Raw genomic sequence first — 21,118 nt, 5'->3', positions numbered from 1 at the left:
GCAAAGTTTAAATCTGTCGGAAAGTAATAAGTCGAGCCAAATGTTATGCATTGTAATATTCTATGATGATTATTTTCACATTTATTCCATTTGATGTCAGAAGCAAAACACAAACTATCTCTTAGCTGATTTTGGTGAAACTGGAGAACTGACGATGATGGCACTTAATGTTAAGGCTAACGTGGTTTTTAGAAAAGTACAATCTGTGGTTGGAATCAAGTAACAGATACACATTTTCATTTCCAAGCCTTTTTTATTCTTTCTCTATAAATATATTAGTTGCATGTAGGTGTTCCCAGATGGCAAAATCTGAGCAGTGACATTTTTCATCCATCCGTTATCTATACCATCCGACCTATGAAGGTTGTCAGGGGAGCCAGAGCCAATCCCAGCCTTCATTGGGCGAGAGGCAGGACACATCATGGACAGGTCACCAGTATATCACAGGCCCAACATACAGAGGCAAACAACGACTCACTCTCAGACCCTTTGGCCCCAAACCCCCCGGCCAATATAATGTCCATTTAACCTTACAGTTGTTGGACTGTGGGAAAAAATGCAAACTCCACACAGAAAGGCCCCGACTCAACTGGGAATTGGAACAAAAACCTTCTTGCTGTGACAGTGCTAAATAATGAGTCGCCCTTTAAGTCGTAGAATCAAATGGAAGCACCTTTTAGTCACCTGGAACAAATTTGCTGCTACTCGCATCTTTGCATTGACTTTGTATGCGATTGTTTGCTTTGCTTCACATTTGGTCTGAACAAAACAAAACAGAACGACAAAGCCAGATAAGGACTGGAGCTCTCTCTGCCTGCCCCTTGTTTCCAGCCATAAAACATCATATACCAGTTCTCTTCCGTTGTCTCTTGTTAGAAGGATGTATTGCTGCATGATTCATTTCCTATGTCCTTTTTTCTGCCTGCGTGCATTTTGACCTTTAGCCCATTTCTGGGATTTCTCCTGTGAGTTTCTGGATTTGTTGGCCTGTTTGGAATCTTAGCCCACCTCACTATTCTGTGTGACCATAAATCACTGCACTAAATTAGCCCTGCCTTTGACGTCAGAGTTTGCGTCCTATCGCCTGTGTCACAGTGTTAGCAACAGTTGTGACAGGGTTGAGTTAATCCAGAACAGAACAGGGAAGTTGGGCTGTTTCATAATCTTTCTTTTTGATACTTTGACATCCTGTCACTATGACTTCTCAGCAGGTTGTTGTGAGGATAAACTCATACAGAGAATAGTTTAGATATTGGGAGAATGTGTTTATTGTTCTAACTTTCAGGCTTAGTTACAAAACAACAATAGGAGGTTTCTTTCGCTCCACAGTCGCCAAATTCTAATAATGTATGTTGGGTTTTGGCAAGATACAAATAAAACTGAACTGAATCACTGTATTGTTCTTATGTAGAAAAATGTATGACTGTAATGTAGTGGTTACCAAACCAAAAGCATTTGTCATTATACTCTGAGGGTATGCTCGTGGTAATATCACCATATTTAGAGTTCCTTCCACAATGCTCTTTGACATTAATACAAACGCATCTTGGCACCTTTACTGTGCCTCTCAGACCAGTGTGATAGCTTTTACACTCAGATACTGTGCAATCTGAATGAATCAAACCACATTTATCTTTAGCAGTGATGATTTTTGACATGATTGTAAACCTGTGTAAAATACACAAGGCAAGCATGCCTGCTAGTAGCCTGCTGCTAAAACAAATACTGTTAAAGCTGGCCTCTTGCCTCTGAAACAGATACCGCCGGTTTCGCTGTCTGGCCTGGTGGGGGTTCATGTTTCGTAAAAGTTTGGCAGCGCAGCAGCATGTGAGAAATTTACTCCGTGTTGGGAGGGCAGGAGAAAAGTGGAACAATAGGACATATGCAAATGTATTCTGATATATTAATGCCACATTTTTCTAAGAATATCAGGACTAAGAGTGGATTTCAGTGTGACATTTTGACAGGATGATGTGTTAATAATATTTGTATTTTAAAAGGAGGCCTTGCTTAACTCACGTCGTTCCTGTCTCATGTTTCAAAATAAGAGCCTTGTGCCTTGAAAAGGATTGTACCAGTTTACTTAATTGCTTCAGAATCTCGACACAGCCTCAAAACGTCGGTATTGAGCGTCCCATCCTTCTGGTCACGTATGATAATTGTTCTCAAAATATGATAATTTTAAGCTTCTGGTTCGATACTTCACATACATTTCCCACCTCTCAATGATGCTCCAGAGAAATACATGGTGGTGACGCAGGCGCCCGGTTCACATGAGGTGTAGGAGCTAGTTTGTCATTCACCGTCCCCCACAGACCAGTGCTAATCCTGCTGGTGTTTTTATCATCTACTAAGTGCGTCAGACTGTTTTCCATTCCAAACAAATTCTCCACCTTGCTTCTGCAACCGTACCCCACACATCCAGAGTTCACTGGGCCCAAGACAGGTAGTCAAGGCCTCTTTCCAGGGCCGAGTGGCACCTGTCAGCATTTCTATGTGCCAACAGAACACAGGCAGCTGGATGTGAGCTTGTGTACGTCTATGTGTTGTGAAGTAGCAGTATAGGGTTTGAATAAACACATAAAGTAAAGGTGATGCTTACTCATTTGCCAACCATGTCTCATATACAAGTATGATACACAAAAGGCACAAAGGGTTTCTTACAAACGCTATCATTTGTCATCCATATGTTTTGAATGCCTGTAAGATTGCAAATGAAGGAAAACCTTTGAACATATTTTATATCTTTGTATATAGTATTGTATTTTTTGTAGAATAACAATCTATATATACAAATATATACACATATATGTATACACAATGCTCAATAGTAAATTGCTCAATAGTAAATTGCAGATTTCACAATCATGGCAAACCCAAATATTAAAAAAGAAACCTTGCACACTTGTGACCTCTAGTGGTTTGGTAGTTTACTTTGGAAGATGCTTATCCTGTTTTTGTAATTTACAAAGTATCAGTTGAAGAATTCAGTCAGATTTGACAAATTTGTCAAACAATAATAATATTATTATTATAGTAGTTCCAAATGTGTAGCATTTAATACATGAACAAAAGAACACGTGTTCATTTCTTCCTAGAACCAATGTTTTTGAGTTGTGGATAGGTTAATTAAAAGACTGCAGGACTCTTGACCTCTGCCAATAACTAGATCAATGAGGTCATCAACAGTCTTCTCTGGCAGAGAGGTATGCTTCAGATTTTGATATCGTCTCTCAGTGTGATGATATGTCTGGCACGAACATGCTGCAGAATGAAGGAGGGATCTGTCCTGCATTTGATGACTTCTACCTTGTGCTGCGTGATCATTTTCAAAGCAGGGCCGTGGAAAAGACAGCAGGGTTTTTAAATGTGTGTATGAAATGGCTCATTTGCCTTTTTGCTACTGTCGGGCAAGTTCTTGACACCATTTTTCAACTGACATTTCAACATGCTGTTTGAAGATTTGCCTGTTATTAGAAAATTAACCAAACAAACATCTGTCAATGTGCATCAAAATGATGGTGTCTCTTCTAATGTACCTGAGGAAAAAGAACTGATAAATATCTGACAGATCACCAGTAAGAGGAGGCACAACCCTACCTGCACATTGTTGATGCTTTCACAGACATTCTTGAGGTTTTCTGCTGAACAAGAAAATAAACTTTTACAAATCTTTTACAATTTAAACTTTTGGAACAAACACAGCTATTACAGTAAAGTATTTTACAATTTATGTATTCCACAGGAAATAGATTCTTACCAGACAGACTAATTCCTGGACCACTCACTGTTTCTATATTCAATATATATAGCTTGTGTGGCGCTGTCTTTCAAAATACTTTACAGTAAAGTGGTGAATGCATCTAATTGATCTTTACCTTGAGTTTCTGTGGCAGTTGCTGGTAATGTGCTTGATTCTGCCTCAGAATCTCAATGAACCTCTGACAGGAGTCTTTTCTTGAATGCACTGCTCTCTTTTTGTACCTCTAGGAATTCATTCACAGTTAGAATATTCCCACACTCTTGAAGGATGCTATCAGGGTCGCCTGAAAGTCTGTCCTGCTCTGCTCAGCTTGTCTGTGTTATGAGACAAGACATAACTTACTGTACATGAAAGTCTGCTAAGTGAGGATGTGATGGTTCTCTTGTGTAATATTATTAACTACATATCATTCACTCAGTGTTTTATATACTTTTAAAAAGTAACGTAAAAAGTCAGTGGAAGAGGATTTGAATGGAAGGGATAGTGTTGTTTATGTGTGTTTGTGTGTTGTGGGGATCTAAATCTGTTTACACACCTACTGTATGTATTATCGGGGACCTGTCTTCCTTATTGAAAAAAAGCATGTCCCCGGTGTATATTGAATTACATTACATTTTGCAGTGGAGACACATTTTAAGTTTAGGATAAGGTTAGATTCATATTCATTTTAAGGTGAAGTTAAAAGGAGGTGTTTGTGATGGTTAAGATCTAGTTGAGAAGCTGGATGGATGCATCATTGTCCTCACTTTGAAATTACAAGTACAAACATGTACGTATGCATTTTCTCCACATGATGAACCAAGTATAAGATAATCCTCACCTCTGAATCATAAGCTCCTGCTTTTATAAAGAAGAATATATAAATAATATTTCTCTAAAATATCACAAGCAAGAGTAAATACATTCTGCACATCCACTGAATAAGCATAAATACTCCGAGGGTAAAATGTCTTAGTGGCTGCAGGATCAAATCAATCTTAATAAATAATCATAAATAATCTATAATAATATGTTTATGTTACTGCTTCTAGATAGAAGTTCATAATTGTTGGTTTAAAACAGGAACAGACTCTCATATATCTGTGTGATTAGTATGAAGAGTTCATGCATTGTACAGAGAAAGCAAAGAATGTTCAGATTCAGTTGATTTATTCACTGATTTATTTATATTAAAATATAATTAAATGATTCACTTCATGGAAAAATACACCAAACCATGCAAGATTCTCCTATAGGAACACATGTATGAATTAAATGACATTGTTAAACTGACAAAAGCATTTTAAGTTTATGATTGTTGCAGCGTTTCACCTCAGGTCATCAGTCCCAGGTTTGTTGGGGGTGGACAGATACGTCAGCAACGTTGGCTGGAAAAACTTATCACTGTGTTATATTATAATCTGACACTTGAAAACTATTTGGATGAGTTTAGTTCAAACTAGAGCATTGAAACAGGAGAGAAGAGGTGAGACAGGTTGTTCACAGCTGCTGCTCTTCTAAGAACATTACAAATGTTAATATGTTAATATTAAACCAATAAGGTCAATAAGGGATTTGTCATAGACAGAGGTGATTCTGCTGAATCTTACAGTTCTGTATTGAAGGGTTTTTACTGCGGAGCTGTGTGTTTACTGCCAGATGTGCTTTTGACAAAAGTAGCGTTGCGCTCCAGTGTCACAGTCCTCCTCCCAGACGACTGGTTCAGTTCGCTCATGTCCACCCCCGAGTCTAAACTGGTGTCCCGACTCTCCACCGGCCTTTGTCTCCTCTGCTGCTCCGACACAGCGTAACGGATCTCAGCTGCAGGTTTGCCCTCCAGTGACACAAACCAGGCCCGGGGATGCTGAGGTGGAGGGATTCTAGAAAACTCTCCGAAGGCATGTAGCGAGTGTCTGTTGTCCCTGATTTTATTTAATGTTCCAGGGACAGACGCTGACTCTGGGAGGCTGAAGTGACCCCTGGTTGTGTTGGCGGGGGGGTCCTCTAGAACTCCCAGCTGGTCCTCTGTCTCTCCCTCCTGGTTCTGGGTCACAGTCTGACCTTTTGTCTGTGTCTGGGTGAAGCTGTCTTTACTCAGAGGCTCAGCGGCAGCTCCGTTTGAAGCCCCTGCACGGGGCAGAGTAGCCGACCTGCCCCGCTGGTTGAGTTCCTCCTGCTCCTCCACATGGAAGAATGCTGGGGCGTGAAGGATAGCAACAGGCTGGTTGTAGAAAAACAAATTCTCAGCCAGAGATACTGGAAGTCTCATCTGCTCTGTAGTTTTGAATAAACAATCATTTGGTTCAGTGCTGGGGTCCATGGCCACAGCGTTGGGATTGGCTATTACACTGTGATTGTGGATTGAGTTGACAGAGGCGTCGTGTGGATTTTCTGTGAGAGGCTGGTTAAGCACATCGTGTAACTCAAAGACGTCATCATCACAGGTGGAGGTGGTTTGGTCTTTTCTCGTCACTGGCAGGATCATCTTTATCTCAGATCCACTGAGGGAACTTCTGCTGTCAAAACAAAACATTTGCTTTTTGCAGAGTCAGGACAATGAAATGAAATATGACATTATATCTTAATATTTTGTCCAAAAGCTCATCCTGCAAACACTGACTATACAGTACAGTGCAATACACACACACACGCACGCACTCACACGCATGCACGCACGCACGCACACACACACACACACACACACACACACACACACATCAGTTATTTGTGCAACATAATATCTGTTTTGCTTTTGTATTCCCAATTCTTCTTGGATTGATGTACATTGTATTTGTTTAAGATAAGATAAGCTTTATTTGTCACGCACACAATTATATCCTTAATGTTTAGGAAGGAGCCATGAAATAAAATGAATAATAAAAATAATAAAACAGTGCAAGAACCAACACATTATTCCTAAAAAGCCAGAAAAAGTCAACGATACGAGTGGCTTTTTTATTGCTCTGACACTTTGCTGCATGTCCTAGTGTCGGAATCCTTTCATGTGAAACAAGACCTCACTTTCAACCAATATTGTGTCAACTCTTTAGAGTTTAGGGTAGCAAGATTTATTAGCTAATGCAAGGCTAACAGTACGCGCTGTCAAGGACATGTAGAAAGTGTGTTGCCACCAGAGTTAAGTGTAACATTAACTAGACTCATGTGGAGAAGTTTATGTTGCCTGTAGCAATGTGACTGTGTCAGTGCAGAGCTCAGGCTCTGCAATCTGTGTCGTGGTCCGGGTACCGGCCTCGCAGGAACCTAATTGTATAACTGCATGGGTGTTTTTAAAGGAATACTTAAATGAAAAGGATTAAATAATCATGTCCTGGAGGCTTTTTAAAAGTGGCTTTGTAAAGTTTGCAGCTCGCTCAGAGGGTAGATTGGTTCCGCTTAGATTTACCAAAGTTTGAGAGTATTTCAGTGAAGTGTCACAACAAATTTCTCAAATCACTCCTGCAGGACTTTTCTCAGCAAATCCCTAAACACATCACTTCTGGTAAGACTTTGGTGCTATGAGGACGTGATACTGTCACACAGACGCAGTTTAATTAGCTGTGATGTGGGTAAGTGTGGAACACACTGAATATATTATGTGTCCACTGCAGAGAGGAATTTACTCACAAACACCACCAGAATCATTTGGTGTGTGACAAAACCAGCAAGTATCTTTAAATGTTATTCAAATGCTCTAATTTTAATAATGTGACCACATACAGGATATACTGTGTAGACTAGTTTGATATAAAAGCCTTTGTACCTGCGATGGCACAACAATCCAACCAGAAGACTGATGACGATAACTAGCACTCCTCCGAGGACGACCATCAGGACGGATGAATGCTGTAAGATGAAGTCAATGGGAAGAGCAAGGCCAAAAAAACCTGCAGCACAAGTGACATGATCAGAAAAAATGACTTGTGTAGTAAAAACATGGGTGCCGATAAAATATTTCCCAGGCCAGTTTCTATAAACTTAGAAAATGTATTTAAGATTATTCCTTTTTTTTTATTTATTCCTATTGGTTTCTAAAACTGGAACAATCCAGTTGCAATTATCAAAATATTTATACAGTTAATTGCTTAATTTATTTCCATTCTTCCATTTTCATTTTATACATATTGATTGTTTGATATTTCATACACATACATTTCAACTGATAACCAGAGCGTTATCATGTTACTGCTGTATATGCCATCGATGGTAGTCTCAGAAATAAATAGAGAAAACAATGTTTAGTATTTAAATAGCATTATGGTGAACACTCGCCTCTGTTAGAAGACAAAGGTGCTGCGATCCAGTAGCCGAGGTGAGGAGCTGTGAATGTCCACAAAAGTTTTCCATCGACTGACACCACCTTCCCGAGTCCTTTTCTCATCCACCCTCCTGACAGAAAATATCAAACCATCACTTCAACAATGTTTTTACAAAATACTCTCTTAAATTCACAGCTTCTCATTAATCCTACAAAAAATTTACGCAGTTTTTCTTGAAATCATTATTAAAACATAGTATGAACAAAAAAAAAGATTTAACGTAATCTATCTCTCTCTATATGCATCTTTTTACTGCTTTTTGGACTCTCAGTGACCCTAAATGTGGTTTACGAAATCAGAATTGTTCTACTTTTACTGCACAACACATTTGAATAAATATGTACCAATTTCCAAATCTTGATGCCCGGTCTGTATAATCTGTATAAAATGGTGGCATTTTATTGTAAATGGTTTATAACTCGAGCACTTTTCAAGTCTTGATGACCAGTCAAAGCGACTTACAGTACAGTTGTTGTCATTCATACATAAAGTGCATTTATGTGAAGTACTTTCTCTATCATACTTCACTCATAAACTGTTGGCACAGCCGTCAGGGGAAAATCAGGGCTCAGTGCCTTGCCCAAGGATACTTCAGCACACACAGTGGATGAGACTGGGATCGTGCTGTTTTTTTAATTAATGAATTAATAACACATTGTTTATTCTATGTAGACCTTCAGCTGCCACATGATGAAATGAGCACAGGTTCATTCATCCTCTTATCTAGGGTTTGATTCACACCACTACAAATCACTGCTGGTGCATTTCACGCCTGCCGTCTCACTACTCTGTTTTTGAGACCTGTTTTAGGTTGAAAACTCCAGGGCTGTATTGTTGTCCAGATGGGGAATAAATGCAGATGTTTGGACATAATGACAGATTTTGCTTTTTTTACATTTGCTTCCTGATTGGTTCTTATCAGTAATTACTCGGTGAACATTTACCACAATTACTTTCACTAACAGTTCCCCCTCGTCATCTGTCCAAGAAAATTAATCCCTGCTATTGCTTTTTCCTGGATATATATATATATATATATATATATATATATATATATATTATTAGTATTATAGTTGTAGTATTTTCAGGTAGACAATCTGCTTCCTGTTTACACCAGCTCCCACATGACCAGTGTTGACCATACGTTTTCAGATGTGTTAGCATGGACAAGGATTATGACTGGGTTGCAGTTAAAATGAATGTGTGGATGGAGATAGTTTTTCAATGCGGTTTAAAACTGAAATGTATTAGTATATATGTAGTTTAGAACAGACAGACTTACAAGAGAAATGTCTCTTACTGGCATTAAGCTGTTATGTTAATGATGGAATTTTTCCAATATATGTTTTCTTGCAACTTAAATAATTACATTTTCTTCATCAATCTGTAAGCAGAAGACATTACTCTGTCCTATAAACATTCTAAGACTTGTGGAGACATGATGATGGTTTCCACTCACCAGTGGTCCGGTTAAAGAACCACGCTGGGACGACGCTGGACATCTGAAGTCCACAGCTGTCAGGAACGCTGAGGCTGAGCTGTATGGGCCCGCTCACATGTAGCTCCATGTCTCCAGAGAAAAGCTGCACACTTACAGCCGCCATCGGGCTCAGCTCCACACTGACGAACCCTTGAAACGACATGAGACGCTGCTTAAAAGGAGCTAAATACTACATGCTCTGTGTAAATGTTCAATTTGCTAACTTTGATATTTTCTTGAAAGAATATTTCATGTCAAATCCCTCTGGCTAAGCGTTACCAGGGCAACAGAAACAGTAGTTTGATTGACAGTATTGGCTGCTGATTGGATAGAGTGGTGTTATGTGGAAAATAATGAAAAGGTGACTGCACTCCTGCTCAAGCTGCGACACTAATTTCATTTGTCTTCAGCTTGTTACAGACAGAAAGTATTGTGCACAATGTAGAAGTAATACGTGCATCTTGAAAATTTTACTAATTAGATTGACTAAGTTTTTCCTTTTTTTAAAATAAACTTTGACTGTTAGAATTGGTTCAGCTCACAGTGTGTGTGAAATTTTGATCACAACATAAATTGCAAGGGTATTTCTACATGAGCTGATAGGTCATAGGTCAAGCTCAACAAAAGCATGTCTTGCAACACTTTCCAAGATACCTATGCAAATAATACTGAGACAATCTACAGCAGGGGTCACCAACCTTTTTGAAACTGAGAGCTACTTCATGGGCACTGAGTCATAAGAAGGGCTACCAGTTTGATGCACTCTTCTGAAATAACACATTTGCTCAGTTTGCCTTTAGTTATATATTATTATTAATGATAAATGATACTGATCTATGTGAAGACACTGATAATATAATAAAACAATAATATCAATATTCAACACTTTATTTCTATTAATCTCAGCAATTGTTTAAATTTTCAGATGATCACTTCTACAACATTTCCTAAGAAAAATGTTCCATTTTCACTAACCACTGACAAACCCTTTTAACAAGTCATAGTCAATAGTCAACTTGATTATGAGAATACAAATTTGACAGTATAAAAAATAAATAATTTAATTTAATTAGAAACGCATATCAAATTTTAGACGCAGCTGTCTGGTGAGTTGTGTTATTTTTAGAGCAGGCCTGCGGGCTACTCATGTGGTCCTTAGGGGCTACCTGGTGCCCGCGGGCACCGTGTTGGTGACCCCATGATCTACAGCTTATGCTGATCAAATGTTATTCCACATCATGTTATGTCATATGAGAAATAATAACTGAAGGTAGGCATTGTTCTAGGTTATCTCAGTAGGACTATAGAGTCATATTGATATGACTTAATCCTACATATGTGAGGAAGCTGCACTCACTCCCTCACCAGTCAGGTCAGCTCTTTGTTTATTCATTCTAAATATTTGGTTTCTGTTCAGAATATTTGTTTGTCAGCTTAATTAGGATCCACTTTAGTTGATAAATGCATTTGTTTAAATTCATATTTTTTCATTCAAATATTTATTTCATTGTTGCTTATTTGCCTTGATTTCTAATCCCTGTTTGTTTTAGGTTCACTTCCTGGTTGAGGCTGGTGCTCCTAACGAGCGCACATGAATGCCACATCTCCACCAGGTGGTTTCAATGTGGACTCAACCATGTAGGCATGAGGGATGGGGGGAGGGAGCAACTGGTTTTCTTTTGTATTTTTCTTTTTCTCCTAGCCTTGAGTAATATCCACACTAGCCTTAATAATTAGTTGTAGAGTCATTGTACTCTTTAATTTATTAATTTAAAGACACTTTATTATTATTCTTGTTTGCTTTAGCTGTTTTCATTTTACCTTTTCTATTTAAGGGATAGTTTTACCCAAACATATTTAAACCGAGGGTTTGAGGCAGTAGGCATTTTGTCTGTGGGTTGGGGACCCTTCTATCTGTCTGTGTGTTTTTGTGTATTGATGCCATGTGTCTTTATCTTGTGAGAAACTAAAATCAGAGCTCTGAACCAAGTTCCTGGATTTCTGGTCTGATTGTTGCACTTCTATTGTCAATATCCAATTTATTTATATAGCACCTTTAAAACAACTTGGTTGACCAAAGTGCTTCACAGTAAAAGGGGACAGTAACACGCAATACATCAGAATATAAATAGAATGAGCCGGGATAAAAACATACTCAGCTCGAGGTGAAGGCCACTGAGAACAGATATGTTTTTAGTAGTGATTCAAAGTGTGGAGGAGAGGGGGCAGATCTAATGTGGTGCGGTAAGTTGTTCTAAAAGTTTGGGGCAGCTACTGCGAAGGTGTGATCACCATTGGGTATGAGTTTTGCTTCAGGTAGGTCCAGGAGTAGCTGAGTGGCTGATCTCAGCTCCCTAACTGGAGTGTGTGTATGTTGAAGTTTGGCTAAGTAAGGCGGTGCCAGTCCATTAAGAGATTTAAAATTTAACAGTAAAATTTTAAATCGATCCTGTGACGAACAGGAAGCCAGTGGAGGGAGTGCAACACAGGTGTGATATGGTCTCTTTTTTTGTTTTTGGTCAGGAGGCGAGCAGCAGCATTTTGTATGAGCTGTAAATGTGACAACAGGATTGCGTGAACGATGGTATCAGCACTAGGACAGCAGAGGTTCCTGAATCAATCGTTAAAATCAAATCATTAAATCCTCTTAAAAGGGCTGTTTCAGTGCTATGACAGGGTTTAAACCCAGACTGGAACTTTTCATACACATTATTGTTGATTAGAAATGTTTGCAACTGGGTGAGAACTACATTCTGTGGGACTTTGGACAAGACGGGCAGTTTAGAAATGGGCCTAAAATTCGAGAGAACAAAGGGATCAAGATTTTCTTTCTTTAGCAAGGGCTGTACAACAAACAGCATGTTAAAAAGCAGCTGGGACACAACCAGAGAGAAGGCAGGTGTTTATCAGTGACAGAATGGATGGGCCAACAGTGTCAAAGACTTCCTTCAGAAAACGAGCTGGGATGCTGTCAGAGGGGCAGTTTGTGGGTCGCAGATGGTGGACCACCTTGGATAGGGAGGAGATTGATATGGGCTCAAACTGACCCAAGACAGCTGAGCGCATGTGAGGGATGGGGGAGGTCATGGTCAGTTGGCATAGTTAACGATGATCTAAGAGGGGAAGTTTTTTAGAATTTAAGAAAGGAATCACAGAGGTCAGGTGTGGGTCGAATAGGAGTGGGATTACAGGGGTTTGTGAGGGTATTAAAAAGAACCTGAGGCCTGTGACAGTTAATGGAGATCAAGTTGGATATAAACTCTGTTTTTGCAGATTTTAAAGCTTTCTGATAATCAGACAGTCCTATAATATTTCATATGATACTCTGAGTTTGTCCTTTTTCCACTTTCCCTCTGCTTGCTGACATGCACGTCTGAGGGTGCGGGTATAATCATTTAACCATGGCTCTGAAAGTGCTTTAGTGCATTACAACCTCAAAGGAGCAACATAGTCCATAGTGCTCGTGCAGGTTGAGTTAAAGAGAGATATACGCGCATCAGCACTGAGAACATCACTACCTTCCAAGTTCTATTCTCCCAGACTGACTGCTCACATCCTGAGTTTAAAGAGTTGAAACATTTATCCCTAACAACATACATTAAAACTAAATTTAAAACCTCATGGTAGACCTTTGTCATCATGACATCATGTTCTGGGTAGACAGGCCCGAGCACACACCGTACCAGAGGAGGTTTAATTTGTTGTCTTTATAAAATACTATTATTACATTCTAAAAAAGTTGTCTGGGTTTGTGCAGCACATGGAGGGTTTCCCACTCATGCTTTACATTTGTTTCTGTGTGAATTCATCTGCCTCAGTGTATTTTTATATTGTTGCACCCACCACATAGACCCAAAGACAAACTATTCAAATCCAGACATGGGTTAGAGTACCTACAAAAAGACTTATTTTGACAGTGTACACACACACACACACACACACACACACACACACATATATTTACCTGACTTACTGCTCACAATGCCCACAGTGTTGAGAAAGCCATCGCCCTCTGACGACAGCTTGGGAATGGTCAGGTAGGCTCTGACCGAGGTGACATTAATGTCATCCGTTAGATTCAGGAGGCTCTGTGGAAACTGGACTACGGGCTGCGACAAAGCATCTATAAATAAAAAGATGGCATGAAAGATAATAGCAGTAAATATTGAATGTGTTTGTTTGTAAGACAAATGTATCTTTGGCTGATATACTGTGAAATGAATGAGACAGTGTGAACAATAAGGAAAAAGAAGTGTGACTGAATGAATGCAGTACCAGATGTTTTTCCAGTGATCAGGACAGAATCCTCAAAGAGCCAGATGTTCCCTTGATTGAGACCAAGTAGTGACATGGTCACTGATGAAAATACTGCAACAATAGAAGATACACAATGAATGCTCAGTATTTTATTTAAGAATTTGATGTCTATCCACTAGATGGCAGCGGAACATCGCGTTTTATCAAGTGGCCAATTAAACCTCACAGAGGAAAGAAATGGGGGAAGCTTTCACAACAGTAGCTGTGGCTTAAGATGTAAGATTTAGTTCTATGCGCCACAGCACTGCAGAGTGCAAAAGAGCATCAGTGACAAAAGAACACACATACACACACAAAGCTGTAGCACAGTCCTTTTGTGGGTGTTGGGTGCTTTATTTAAAGTGCAGTAATGCGGAACACAAATTGGTCTTGCGATGACAAACATAAAGTTAAGAAATTCAGTATATCCATCTCTGTGACACATTTTTCAAAGAACTACAAACACACATACAACTACACAGTGTGCAGCTGATAGAAACTGTAGTTACACACTGATTTGAAATAGTGACTGAGCTAAGCCTCGACTGGCTCGTGGATCAAAAGATTTTCCCGGACTGATAAAAAGGTCAAGGAGCTGTCATAGTGAAGTCTCAGTCACACTCAGCATACAAGACTAAATGTACCCACTGATCTCTCCAATAAATATAACACTGCTCTTCTCATATTTACACATTTGTTTGAGCTTAACTTACTCTGATCCTTCCAGCCATTATCTATACAGTTCATACTCTGAGGGATCACTGGGGGAGATGGAGCCAACCTCAGCTGACATTGGGCAGGTGGCTTGGTAAACTCTGGACAGGTCATTGGCCTATCATGGGGCCAACAGAAGCTGGTTTCAGACATGCACTGAACTCCCAAAAATCTCCAGCCATTCTCCAGAGGGGCTGTATGTGAGAATGCAAAGGTCTGAGTTGGAGGCTCCTTTATGTCTGACGATGGAGCTTTAGAGACAAACAACCATTCACTCTCACATTCACGCATCTCCAACTAACCTAACCATCATCTGCATGTCTTTGCACTAAGGAAGCCACAGTACCCGGAGTAAAACCTGGCAGACATGGGGAGAACTTGCAAACTCCACACACGCAGACCCCGGACATTAAATATCTTACTTGGCATCCTGCTGGTTTTACAAGGCAGCAGTGTGCAAATGTAGCCATCCTTGCTGGCCACCACTGTGACAGGCACACCAGTGTGGTAAGGAACGTGAAGCAAAGCGCTGCCATCCTCCCCGGTGAGTGCAGTGCTGGCAATGGTGTAGTTGACGTAAACCTCCACCACTGCCTGGCTTAGCGACTGACGACTCAGCACATCACTGACCTGGACTCTCAGGTTAAATGCAGAACCTTGGGGGAAGAAAGGGATTTAGTTAAAGTCAAGGATGCTGCTTTGGAGAAACATAACGGGTTGGGTGTGAAGGTTGATAAAAGTCCAAACATGGTCCAAACTTTTACTATGATGAAGTTGTGTTTACTCCTTTTATGCAGTACAAGCTTTACTGCTATAAAACCATGGAGTTGGCTGCGTTTGCAAATAACCCAGCAGGCTAGGACTCCTCACTGACAACACAACAGGAAAACTAATTTGCAGAGTCCCTGGAGGATATGAATCAATTAATCCCAGGAGATTCCGAAGAGGTGGACACAAATACAAATGGTAAAATTAGGCAATTAGAACAACAAAGTAAGCACTCGATACAGCGTTATACTACATCAGCATGAAGACAGCAGAGACACTACATATTTCCAATTAAGTGACTCTCGCAAGGGGAGCCCCGAACACTGCATTTCCTCCAGGTAGCTCCAAGAGAATCCCATTCAGGGCCTGCTGACAATGTGACATCTAATCCACACTAATTAGCCACTTTTACACTGTGCACCAGCGTCCAACAGCACGTTCAGGACAAGACTCTGATTCCGAGAGGTACAGTGTGGCATCACAATAAAGGAATGCTCAGTAACACACCACACTGATCAAATGACTTTATAAATCATACACTGTTTACAAAGATGGGCGACATGACAGCTCGATCGCCTCCTGGTGGTCGCTGCAGTATAGGTCATACATCCTGCCTCCTCCATATTAATGGGAGATGGAACAAACTAAAAAGTCCAAGTACACGTTTTTTACTCAAAGATGTTTTCTGTCAATTCAGGACGTTCTTATCACACTGATGTATGTTCAGGGGAAATGTGAAATGACTGACAGCTGAGAATTGGTTAAGCATGTGTATCGGTCTATGGTGTAAAACCAGAAACTCACAGAAAATGATCACCAACTCCAGCAATTTATACCATGAACATTCAAGACTAAGTTGATACCTGGTACTAACATCTGTCCTGAGCGATTAGAGTGGTCAGTACAGGCAATCACTCAGACCAAACTTGCAGTGTGAATATAAATGCATCATGGGCTACATATGAAGGACCGCCTACTCAGCTGAGATCCTCACCCACTACAGTTTCACTACAGGACAAAAGTATGTTTACACTTCCCACTACCCATATATTGATTTGATTGCAGACAGCGCCACAATAACATCATCACATAATGAATGATACTTTTTTCAAATGGGTAAATCTTATCCATGGCATAGCTGTTTATTATTTATTCCCCTCTCTTTCATGTTATTAACACACACACACACATCGTCATTACACACATCCGTATACTTAGAAAACACAATTTGGTTTTCAAGCTTTAGAGCTGGGAAGTGAGATCCAATGTCATTTGGTAGAAGGAGACCGGATGCTTTTTAATGTGATCTAATCTCCCAGGATGAATTTTAATACTAGGACTGAACAGGGCCTTAAACTCTTTTAGATAATTATTTTGGTCTTGATCGTTTAGGCCACTGTCTGTTAACATATTCGCTGTAACAACTTTACAAAGTGATATATCAGTGTTATCTCCAGGAGTTGTACGAAGGGAAATGGACTTGCTTGTGTACCTTGAATGCCTGAAGACACACAGTGTTATGTTGACAGCTTATTCTGCTGTCCTCTTATTGTCAAAAAATATCAACATAAATGAAGCATTGCATTAGTTCATGCAGAACACAGAGTCATAGGCTCAGCTGATTAATGCTACAGGTTAATGGCTGCTCGTCAGTCACCGACCACCAATCTTTTTAATAGGACCTCCTCCTCACTGATTCCTGCTCAGCTGCACTGCCACTCACGCCCTGCTGCCGGCAACTTGCCTCCACCACCCCAGCCTCAACCTTTTAGCACTGGCTAATCCAGAGAACATCCAAAGAATGGAGCCATCCACTCCAAGTTTAACTTTATTCCCATTTGTGCAATAAATGGGTAAATCATGACAAGGTGTTCCTGACTGAACTGATAATAAAGAATATTGGAATTCAAGTATTAGTCAGTGAGGTAAAAATATATGAATGTCTTGTAAAGTAGCAGAACATTAAATCAAAGCAAAAAACCTGGGATTGGACAGACCACCTGGAAAAAATGTGAACACAAGATCCCCACAACAAATAATGATGGTGCTGCAAAGAATGTGCTCAGCATCAAGAGTTCTGTGTAAAGCTGCAAACCTCTGCCTACACCGGCACCTCCTGCCCTGCTATAAATACTCTCTACTTTACTCTACTGTTCCTGTGGAGTTTGGGCCAGAGAGTGGGTTTTGGGATACACATAAATCTCAGCAGCCGGCTCATCATCTGCCCTCCACAGTTACAGTGCACTGCATCATGTTTATTTTGTGCTACAAGGCCATAAAAACGTCCTCCCTACACTTTTTATAATGAATCAGCACTACTATAGCAACAGTCTCTGTATGTCACCAGCATCTTTTTCTAATGTTGACAATTCAGCACTGACGGTGGCACCGGTTGAATTTGCTGCCGGTCCGATCGCTCATAATCCTGCCGCTAAATGATCTGCCAAAGCTCTGCTGAGAACTCATGAAGCCGCGCCTTATGCCACCAGCTTTCACACCATGTCAGCGAGCTCCGGAGCCAGATAACCAGATCAGTCCACATCCACAGCCCCGAACAATTCCCTTTGATCAGGAGCGCACAGAGTGCGAGGAGATGCCAGAGGCTTCTGCATTTTCACAAATAACTACATTTGGCTGCGTTAGCGTCAGCCTCCTGAAATAAAAACCTGTGTGCTGCCAGTGCATATGGACAAGAGGACATGTGTTTTTGGTCAGAGGCCGCCCTCTCTCTCCATGGGTTCAGCTTTGATGGCCAAACAGAACAGAAGGGGGGGGTCACTGAATCTGGGGTGGAGGTGTACGTGCCAGATTACTATAATCTCCTCATTTGGCTGAACTGAACCAAGCCACAAAGAGGGTTATGAAGTATATTGAACTGGGCTGCGTGAGGCCACAGACACAGATGAGGTATATAACACTCTATAACTCAAATACTGTCTTATGTAACAGTGCTGGTGTCCAGTAAGATATTTAAGAAAATAATTGTTGTATGCAGTGAGTTTTTAGGAAGAATATTACAAGTTTTAATATCATGCTTTGATTTTCTGCAATGTGTAAGCCTCAACATTTAACCCATTGAACTTGTGTAATAAACACAAAAGGACATTTGAGTACTTGTACAAATATGATTGTTGCATTGCAGAAACTATATTACAATGTATATATATTAAATATATCTCAAATAAAAATTGTATGTATTTCATCATATATTAATATTATACATACTATTATATTAATTATATTACATCATAGTGTATTTACAGCCATATACTCTATTTGTGGTCCATATAGTCTAACAATAATTTTCAAAGTTTTTGAACAAACAGTTATTCTATTGAATTTTGAGGGTACATATCAGACATCCTAGCTGGATTTCTTTACAGTGTACGTTTCCACCTTGACAGTGTTTTCAAATGTCTTCTTTGTCAGTGTGTGCATGTTTGACTTCACCAAATGAGCAGAACATGAACGAATCAAACATTAAATTACAACACAGACATCAACACAGTAAATGTTAGAAATATATAAATGATTAAAAACTGTTTCTCTGGCTAAAAGGGCTCTCATCATTCCACAGAGGATCAAAATCACGAGGAAAAAACAAAAACATGTTGACTGGTCATTTCCGTGAGACCACCGTGCAGAACAAACAGATGGTCCAACAGGGACTTATCTCTGGTGACCCCCCTCTTTCCCACCCCCTACCCTCTTCACATGCTTGTGTGTATGTGTGTTGGAATTAGGCCATATACTCCACTGATGGAGAGAGGGGGGGGAGAGTGTGCCAATCTAATACGTGACGTCTGAGGACAAAGGAAGCTCAGGGTGGAGTTGATGAAAAGCCGATGCCCTTAACACCCACTGGTCTTGTCAAATAATTAAAATGCTCCCTAGGGGAAGAGAGACAAAATTATCCTGCCCTTTAAGAAGCGTACAGCAGTGAAGATGTTCATCTCAGCGTGGGACAGTCGACCATCTGGCTCAGGAAAGAAGGCACTGTTTGTACTTTTGTTTTTTTGTATATGTCTTTTTTTAAATTGTTAAGTAGAAAGTGGGCAGTCATTCATTCCCCTGAGGGGTTACTGTGTAGTGCAGGGACAGGAAGAGAGGAGGAGGAGGAGGTCTGGCAGGAGGCTGAGTGAGGATGGCACAAGACACAACAGAATGCTTGGGGACATTTCCAAGTGATAAATGGTGAACAAGCGCAGGCTTAGGGAGGAGAGGGGGAGTCACGTGTTGAGCGATGGTAATGTACTCCTACTGGAACATGAATTAGTCATGAATCAGTTGATGTTGAAGTGAACACGGGTCACAAATCCCTCTTTCAGATCCTCTCTACTGCTCCGCTGGAAACAAGAGGAAGGCTGTGAGAAATGCCTGCGTCTCTGACATACTTTTGGTGGGAGGGGGACAGACAGGAGGGGGGGGGGGTATATTTGCAAAATGATAAAAACAATAGAATAAGTCTGCAGTGGTAGAAATACATGTTTTGGATGAAATGATTATTGTTCGGGCCCTCTTCATATGTTGACACACCTCCCTCTGTCTCTGAGGTTCCTACGTTTCAGTTTACTTTGTTAAGCCCTATGAGGGAAACTGTGATTTGTGAATATGATCAATGCAAATCAAATCTGATTTGATTGACTTTCCTTTTACATTTCACATCTTTATGCTTCTGTGAAAATGCTGGCCAAATACTTTGTGACCTCATCATGTCTTCTCTGGTGGTGACGCAGTAAATTTTCATTGTCTGGATGAAACGATACGCCAGAGTGAGTGATTATTATTTGGGCCCTCCACACTTTTCTTTTATGCTTGACATCTTTATGCTCCTGTGAGAATGTTGGCCAACTCTCCTGTCACTTTAAACCGTCAGAGATATTTCCATGTGTTGTGTGGTGGTGACAGATGGAGAAACTGTTGGTCAGGAGGGGAGAGGAGCTTCTCATCAGCAGACAAATCCTGATACAGATGGTCCTGGACGACTAAACCAGGACATAGAATATAATCTGATACAAAAAAGCCTTTATACTATGATTTTAGCAGAAATATAAAGAAATATGTCAAAAATAAGACCGTGAATATTTACTCTGAGTGTGATTAATGTTCGGTTTACAATCTAAATGCACAGGAGCTCCAGATCTATCATTGATTATTGATCCAGTGGATCCAGTACGAACCTGGCAGTGGGTCCAGCTCTGGTAGTTGGATGTGAAAGGGCTCTTGTCCCATGTGAGCCCGGTTTGAAAAGTTCCAGTCATTGTCATGCAGGGAGCGTCCTGTGCTCTCTGCAGCCAGCTCTGCGGACGCTTTGAATAAAACGAGCGCAGATATGAGACGGATCAACATGGCTGAGCTGCTGCTCACTCCTCACAGGGCTCATCTGCAAACTGACGAGTAACTACAGGAGCAGGACGATGACGGTCAGTCCAGCGCCATCACTCCGACTTCACTCTTCACCGGAGCCGCTGTGTCAACAGAGCGGCAGCAAACTCCTCCCCTTTAATCTGCTGACTGACGGAGGCCCACTGCTCCATCTATCTGTTTATCTATCTATCTATCTATCTGTCTATCTATCTATCTATCTATCTATCTATCTATCTATCTGTCTGTCCATCTATCTATCTGTCAGTGTATCTATCTATTTATCTATCTATTCGTCTGTCTGTCCATCTATCTGTCTGTCTGTCTATCTATCTTTCTATTCGTCTGTCTGTCTGTATGTCCATCTATCTGTCTGTCTGTCTATCTATCTTTCTATTCATCTGTCTGTCTGTCCATCTATCTATCCGTCTGTCTGTC

At 40.4% G+C, this 21,118-nt stretch overlaps 1 protein-coding gene across 3 annotated transcripts; it reads right to left on the bottom strand.

Annotated features, from left to right (window-relative positions):
• Positions 1-4,906: 4,906 nt before the first annotated feature.
• Positions 4,907-20,873, bottom strand: LOC109637431 (protein FAM171B-like). 3 transcript variants are annotated; one of them, XM_020099777.2, is made up of 8 exons: positions 20,497-20,872; positions 14,971-15,204; positions 13,814-13,906; positions 13,503-13,661; positions 9,518-9,688; positions 8,012-8,128; positions 7,503-7,626; positions 4,907-6,258 (listed from the first exon to the last, which is right to left on the bottom strand). In XM_020099777.2, the coding sequence occupies exons 1-8, from the start codon at positions 20,663-20,665 to the stop codon at positions 5,373-5,375; spliced, it is 1,953 nt and encodes a 650-aa protein (XP_019955336.2). In that variant the 5' UTR covers positions 20,666-20,872; the 3' UTR covers positions 4,907-5,372. The 3 variants fall into 3 exon arrangements, with proteins under 3 accessions (XP_019955336.2, XP_019955337.2, XP_019955338.2); XM_020099778.2 differs by having other exon boundaries at positions 4,907-6,255; positions 20,497-20,871; XM_020099779.2 differs by lacking the exon at positions 14,971-15,204 and having other exon boundaries at positions 20,497-20,873.
• Between the last annotated feature and the right edge of the window lie 245 nt (positions 20,874-21,118).

This window comes from Paralichthys olivaceus, chromosome 10 (assembly GCF_024713975.1).
Source record: "Paralichthys olivaceus isolate ysfri-2021 chromosome 10, ASM2471397v2, whole genome shotgun sequence".
Lineage (NCBI taxonomy): Eukaryota > Metazoa > Chordata > Actinopteri > Pleuronectiformes > Paralichthyidae > Paralichthys > Paralichthys olivaceus.
Note: the sequence above shows the minus strand (reverse complement) of the source record. Positions and strands in the feature narration are given on the sequence as shown.

Coding starts and splice junctions, on each gene's coding strand:
- LOC109637431 (XM_020099777.2), bottom strand. CDS start 20,665: ATGTTGATCCGTCTCATATCTGCGCTCGTTTTATTCAAAGCGTCCGCA. Junction 13,662..13,813: donor GATCACTGGAAAAACATCTG/GTACTGCATTCA, acceptor TTTTATTTATAG/ATGCTTTGTCGCAGCCCGTA. Junction 6,259..7,502: donor GGATTGTTGTGCCATCGCAG/GTACAAAGGCTT, acceptor TTGTTTTGACAG/CAGAAGTTCCCTCAGTGGAT.